This window comes from Triticum urartu, chromosome 1 (assembly GCF_003073215.2).
Source record: "Triticum urartu cultivar G1812 chromosome 1, Tu2.1, whole genome shotgun sequence".
NCBI lineage: Eukaryota > Viridiplantae > Streptophyta > Magnoliopsida > Poales > Poaceae > Triticum > Triticum urartu.
In genome coordinates, this window is record NC_053022.1 from 381,656,457 (window position 1) to 381,663,968 (window position 7,512).

At 49.1% G+C, this 7,512-nt stretch overlaps 1 protein-coding gene across 1 annotated transcript; it reads left to right on the forward strand.

The window, feature by feature from the left end:
* Window positions 1-1,936: 1,936 nt before the first annotated feature.
* On the forward strand, window positions 1,937-3,640 carry LOC125534236 (cyclin-P4-1-like; the record flags this gene model as incomplete). Its single annotated transcript, XM_048697510.1, is given in 2 exon segments — window positions 1,937-2,468; window positions 3,069-3,640. Coding segments are annotated over 2 exon segments (738 nt in total). The 3' UTR covers window positions 3,379-3,640.
* Window positions 3,641-7,512: the final 3,872 nt, after the last annotated feature.

The following is a 7,512-nucleotide window of genomic DNA, read 5'->3' on the forward strand; positions in this document are numbered from 1 at the left end:
ACCCCAGACCCAGAGTGTACCTTCTCTCCATCTTCCGGAAAGGAGACATTGAAAACCTTTGCTTAAACCTGATGATTAGCATCTGTGGATCCAACCTTTTCTTTGCTCCATCGGGATAAACTAGTCCGCCCTCACATGGACGAGGCAGCTGGGAGCCTGCCTGGGACCGGCCAGTACTACTAGGACTGTAGCACAGTATCCCATAAAATCGGCTATTGAATCCCAAAAGGGCCAAACAATTGCAGGAAAATACCTGACAACTGGACCGGGGCAGGACCGGACAGGGGACACACTAACACTGTAACGTGCCAAGGTGTCGCACTTGCACATGCGCCTTCTTGCTTGTGGGCATATTCCCTTCTCCTCTCCTCCGGCCAGCGGCTACTGATCGGATCAATCGAATCCATACATACATCCGCTGCTCAATTTCACCCCAATAAGAAGAAGAACAACAACAGTTACTAGAAGGCAGATTTGTCGAATTTTGATCCACGATGGTTTCTCCGATCCGACTCATTTAGACCAAGTTTTGTCAAGAATCATGGCAAGAGCACTGACTTTGAATTATACTCCCTCCGTTCCTAAATATAAGTCTTTACAGGGATTCCAATCACATACGGATGTATATAAATGCATCTTAAGTTTAGATTCATTCATTTTGTTCCGTATGTAGTCCATCTAGTGAAATCTTTATAAAGACTTATATTTACGAACGGAGGGAGTAGGAAGTACTCTACTAGAGATATACTCCTAGTCCTATATCATGCAGAGGCAAGTGACAACCACAATTTCCCTAAAAGAAAGAGTGACACCCACAATATGTAGATGCGGCTCTTCTGTGGCGGAAGGAAGGAAAGGAAAGGAAACGACGAAAGAAAGCAGATGATGATTGGTGGTGGAATCACATGCATGCATGCTCGCCCGACGTGAGGGGCAACGTGCACGGCCTAGCTGTCTCTCCCCGCCCGAATCAGATCACCGCTCCACGCACAAACATGACCCGACTCCGCTTCATGCTTCCCTCCTCGACTCAACTACTGTACGTGCTACTCCTACTCGGCTGACTCCCTTCTTTACCCTACATTCTACACCTGCATTGCATTTGCAGTCTACACCTTCATGTTCCAGAATACAGAGTGTGTATGCGCGTTGCATAGAGCTTAGTTGATTAATTAAATACAGGGAGCACTACTACCTTTTCAATTTCACACCGTAAGAATCAATGAACTACTGGGTATTTACCGTCTCGGGCACTTGGTCGTTATTTAGGCGAGCAGAAACACCCCCTCGTACGTCTCCCGCCGACGAGCTGGGCAGGTACGTTGCACGCGGCCGCCGGCTGCGGCACACACACGCACGAGCTCGGCGTGCGAAACGCCCTAATTTCCGGTGATTTCTCGGTGGACCGGAGAACTAACTAACTGGAGATACTACGCCCGTACGCTGCCTACCAGCTTGGAAAACGACCGGCGGCCGGATCTCAAGAGGATTTCTCACCGCCGCGCACGTAGTTTAACTCTGGAGACCTCTCTCTTCCTTGACCCTGCCCGACACCAGCGATCTGCGAGTTAAGGCGTGGTCACCGAGAGATCTCGGCAGAGTTTCGGCCAGGCATGCATCGGCCGTCGTCGAGGTCACGCACGGCACGGCCGGCTGGGGCCTGCTGTCATGCCCGATCGAGCTGTCCAGCCAGCCGTGGCACGTACGCCATCCAGACCCCCAGAGTTTTACCAGCAGTCGGGCAGTTTCACCGCAGGTGCCGCTACGCTATCGCCGCCGCCGCCGACAAATTTATTCCACCTGCGCAGCAGGCGTACAGAGCAGCAAAGATATCAAAGCGCCCTCCCACCCACGAATTCCTCCATCCTCTCCTTTGGCGTCCGTTTCACTTTCCCTCCAACCCTTTATATCCTCCACCACCTCCCACCGCACCCCACCCCCCGCTCGCTCGCGCTCTCTCTCTCTCTTTCCTTCACCTCCAGCTCCGAGCAAGCTAAGAGCGAGCTCGGCCAAGAAACTGAGGGAGCGATCGGTGGGCCGATGATGACGATGGCGGCGGAGGACCAGGCGGCGGTGCCGCGGGTGGTCTCGATCCTGTCGGCGCTGCTGGAGCGCGTGGCCAAGCGCAACGACGTCGTCGCGGCGGTGGAGCGGCGCATACGGGACGTGGAGGAGCAGGAGGAGCAGGAGGATCAAGGAGAAGACGGCAAGGAGACGACGACGACAACGACGACAAAGAAGACGGCGGTGTCGGCGTTCCAGGGGCTGACGAAGCCGGCCATCTCCGTCGGCGGCTACCTGGAGCGCATCTTCCGGTTCGCCGGCTGCAGCCCCTCCTGCTACGTGGTGGCCTACATCTACCTCGACCGCTTCCTGCGCCGCCGCCCCGCCCTCGCCGTCGACTCCTTCAACGTCCACCGCCTCCTCATCACCTCCGTCCTCACCGCCGTCAAGTTCGTCGATGACATGTATGTATCCACACCATCATCCATCCATCCCAGCTCATGCAAACTCAAAATCTCAGCCCCAAATTAACAACAAACAAACATCGAACTACACCATCTGCATTCCTGTTTGGGCCAGTAGGATTAAAGCGATCTACTACTACCGGATAAACTGAACCATAATTGAGGTCGTTCAGTGCAGCATGATCATTTAACTGAGGCAGATTTAAATTAAATCTGCAGTCCAAATGGGCTCCGAGTCTGATCTGATCTGACTTTGCGACCCCTTTGTCGTGTCGTGCCGAGCACACGACCGACCTCACGGACCGCCGCTGTGTGTGTACCAGCCATGCGGGCCCGGCCGGCTCGCATTTTTTTCCCACCATTATTTGGATTCCCAACTGGCACACCACCAACCGGAGCCAAGCTAGCCATTGCCGTTTCTAGCTGGTCACGAGGACAGCTCACAGACGTCCAATTCGATGTCTTCGCCACCACCGCAATTCACAATTGCTGTCAAAACAAGCTTGCTGCTGTTGCTGTTGATGCGTCGATCGCGCGCAAAGCTTTCGCGTGTCCTCGAAGAGAAAACTTGACGAATGTTTGTTGTGAATGTGAATGCAGATGCTACAACAACGCCTACTTCGCGAGGGTGGGGGGGATCAGCCTCATGGAGATGAACTACCTGGAGGTGGACTTCCTCTTCGGCATCGCCTTCGACCTCAACGTCACGCCCGCCGTCTTCGCCTCCTACTGCGCCGTGCTGCAGACCGAGATGGCCTACCTCGAGCACCCGCCGCCGTCCATCGACGCCGTCTCCCCCACCAGCTTGCTGCAGCACTGCTTGCCCGACCAGGAGGTCGACACCGCCGCCGCCGCCGCCGCCGCTGCCAAGTCCGGCTGCCACCGACACCAGCAGCAGCTCACCGTCTGATCGATGGAGCTCTTCCCCTCTCTCTCTTTTTTGTCCCTGCGGTGTCAACTGTCATGGTCTCTTCTTTTTTCCTTTTCTTTTCCATTTACCGTTCTTGGTACATAGGTGTTGGTTAGCTAGGATGGATTTCGCCATTGTTGGAAGGATCGATCATGAATGGAAGAAGGGATCGGATTGAGATTGTGCGCGCCCATTGTTTAACGAGCTGAGATGCTGCTAATCTAATCTGTGTGCATGTGAGTCACAGCACACTGCATCTGCATGCTTTGCTTGTCTCCTGTCTGTTTCTTTTCCTCTGCTCTTCTTTTTCTGTTTCCCCCGCTTTCTGGAGCGAACTATTCGCCGGGGAAAAGGTGATTTACTATGATTGGATGGATGGATCGGACATCGTGGGATGGCGGAGATTGGAGAATAAGCGGCTTTGATGCTCAGAACATAGCATGTTTCTTACTATGCGCTGCATGGTGTGTGTGTGTGTGTGTGTGTGTGTGTGTGTGTGTGTGTGTATGCAGTGTTGGGACAAAATCGGCCTCACCGGAATGCGGCGGAAAATGACGGCCAAGGGTTTATTTGCTTCGCAGGAGACTGAGTAGTAATCCCCATCGGCGTTCCGAACGTGCAGGAGGCTGAATTTATGAGCAGAGTGGTGGAAATGGCAGTCACTCTGACTGAAATTGTGTCTTGAGGCAACGGGCTGAAACTGTCAGTGACAGATTCAGTCAGATGTTCTGACCAGAAACAGCTTAGTCAGAAATATAATCCATGCTAAAACCATCAATGCTTCTTCAGACGCCTTTTATACTGAATTTTAAAAAAATCTTCAGAGCTCAGTTCCCTCTTTGCAAGGACAATGCAGTTACCATACACAGCTTCCGCGAAAAGAACACCGACAAGTTACTGCGGTCGCTCCATGTTTATTTCGATCTAAATTCTCCACAAGAGACAAGCAAAAGTCCAATGCACAAATGATGAGACCCTACAAGGAAATGGGGCGAGCATCTTGGGTGGTGTGCAGGCGAGGAGGAGAAGATTTGATGATCAGAAACAGTAGACGCATCGGCATCAAGGTGATGCGGGTTGCCGGTGAAAATACAAGGATGGATCGGAAGGAACGTGGTGTGCATGTAGATGTAGGGCTAGTGGCTGCGCCTTTTGCGCTGTAGTAATATATAATGCCTTCGGCCTTAATGCGGTGAGCTGGATTAGAACATGGCTGGTCACATGAAATTCCCAAGGATGAGCCAACAGCAAGAGAGAGAAGTACGAAAACTCCCTCCCAACTTTTTCCGAGAGATGAAAATCATTAGTACACGGTTTGCAAAAACGTCTTACATTAGTGTACAGAGGGAGTACTGCACAATGTTGAAGCTGGTGCATGTTTTGCTTGTATTAGTAGAAAATAGCCTGTAAGTTTTCTCCTCTCCAGTTCTTGTTTCTCTACATGTGTAATAAGGATTGGCATGTGTGTACACGTGGGGGCAGTAGCTAGCTCAGCCGATGCATGTGATGTGCCCATTGCCAAAGCCAGCGAGTGGCATTTGAACCCTGTGAGTCCTGCCCTACCCCATGCGTGGGGAATCTGAGGCCTAAAGCATCACAGGAAGCGAACCATTTGGGGGCTGTGATGCACGATTCGTTGGCCATAGGTTTGTGTCTTTCCTTTTCTTTTCTTAAAGTCTTTGATTTCCTTTGGCTGTTTCCATGTGACCTGAAGAAATGGGGTGGGTTTCGGTTGGGAGCAGTGGCGTGACAGTTAACCGGGCGACTAGGCAACTACAGAAGTTCACGAGGACCACCTATGGAAATCTCTTTTACTACTGAAGTGTGGTAAATTTTCATTTGAGCTCACGAGAATTGGCAAGTCCGTCGGCGCATAGGGAGGTAGGAACACTGTTGCATGATTGCCACTGTTTGCGCTAAGGCAAGTTGACTGTCAGACTGTGAGGCTACTCCGCACATTGGGTCTAGAAACGATTGTCAGTGGATTAACAGTAGGATTTTGCTGTTACTACCATCCAGTGGACCATCGACACATGGCGTGGAAGGTAGAAACACTCCCACGTGTGTACCCAAGGCATTAGAATCAAGGGGTGACCAGCTCAGTACAAGGTGACAAAAGGTGTCCCTGTCATTTATGCTTCCGGTTGGCATGTTTTTCGGAGAAGAAGAATAAAATCTGCCTTTACTTAGCAATAGCATCACTGTCCTGAGTTATACTCCCTCCGTTTTTATTTACTACGCATACTATCTTTGTCTTAAGTCAAACTTTATTAAATTTTACAAAATTTTATTGACATCTAGAGTACCAAAACAACGCCATTAGAATCAACACTGAATGTATTTTTGCATCATACGTATTTGTTGTTGTGAAAGTTTGTACTTTTTACTATAAACTTGGCCAAACGTTATAAAGTTTGACTTAAGTCCAAACTAATATGTAGCGTAAATAAAAATGGAGGGAGTATAAACTTTATGAAGTAGTTGTACTTGAGGAAGTAGAACTTGATGAAGTCTTGGGAACCCACTTGACCAATGCTTGAGGTGGTTCTTCAAATGAGTCAATCTTTTCTTGAAGTTTGTCCTTGTCTTTTAGCTTGTGGTCTTATGGTGGAAGATCATCTTGAGCTTGTGTTTCGTCAAAGGAAATAGGATCATACTTCTCTTGTTGAGGAACAAACTTCGTCTTGAGGTATTGATCTTCTTCCCATTCAACTCCATTGGTATTGAACTTTCGTTCAAAACCAATACCTTGATTCTTCTGGTGCCTTCCTTGCGTACAATTTTCTCAAATTGCACACTCCCGGCAAGGCTATTGTAGAAACTATTTTCTATAATTCCTTTCAATAAATTGTTTTCTTGCTCAAGTGTAACTTGGCTAAGAGAATCATTAGTGGAATCAATAGAACTACTAGAAGCAACAACATTGGATTTAGCATTGTTATTGTTATTACTAGAGGTAGAACCTTTCTTACTCTTGTTGCTAGTTTGAGTAGATTTAGCTTGTGGCATAAAAGTAGACACGAGAAGGCGTTTGGCAATGTAAGCAGAACTCTTCTTTCGAAGATCATCATTGATTGCTTTTAGAAGCTCATGCTCTTCCTCTAAATTTAGCTTCTTGAAGTGCAGCTTCTCATGAGTTCTTAGAAGCTCTCTATGGTCTTATTGAGTTGTTTCATGAGCTAACTTAAGAGTGTCTAATTCCTTAGTTGGATGCTTAATCTCCTTCTTAGTAATGGCCCGAATCCTCGTCGAACTCCCACTTGAGTTCGGTAGCATCCCCTGCACTGGCCTCATCGACACCTGCATCTGTTTGGAAGTATCTGTGAGTCACGGGGACTCAGCAATCTCACACCCGCGAGATCAAGACTATTTAAGCTTAAGAGTAGGAAAGGGTAGTGAGGTGGAGCTGCAGCAAAGCACTAAGCATATATGGTGGCTAACTTACGCAAAAGAGAGCGAGAAGAGAAGCAAAGCACGGTCCAGAAGCTATAAGTGATCAAGAAGTGATCCTGAAACTACTTACGTTCAATCATAACACAAGACCATGTTCACTTCCAGGACTCCGTCGAAAAGAGACCATCACGATTACACACGCGGTTGATTCATTTTAATTAAGTTAAGTGTCAAGTTCTCTACAACCGGATATTAACAAATTCTTATCTGCCCATAACCGCGGACACGGCTTTCGAAAGTTCAAAACCATGCAGGGTGTCCCAACTTAGCCCATCACAAGCTCTCACAGTCAACAAAGGCTATTCCTTCTCCCAGGAAGACCCGATAAGACTCGGAATCCCGGTTACAAGACATTTCGATAATGGTAAAACAAGACCAGCAAAGCCGCCCGAATGTGCCGACAAATCCCGATAGGAGCTGCACATATCTCGTTCTCAAGGCACACCGGATGAGCAGTCTGTACAACTAAAACCAACCCTCAAGTTTCCCCGAGGTGGCGCTGCAAGGGGCACTAGTTTGGACCAACACTCAGAGGAGCATTGGCCCGGGGGTTCAAAATAAAGATGACCCTTGAGTCCGCGGAACCCAAGGGAAAAAGACTTAGGTGGCAAATGGTAAAACCAAGGTTGGGCCTTGCTGGAGGAGTTTTATTCAAAGCGAACTGTCAAGGGGTTCCCATAA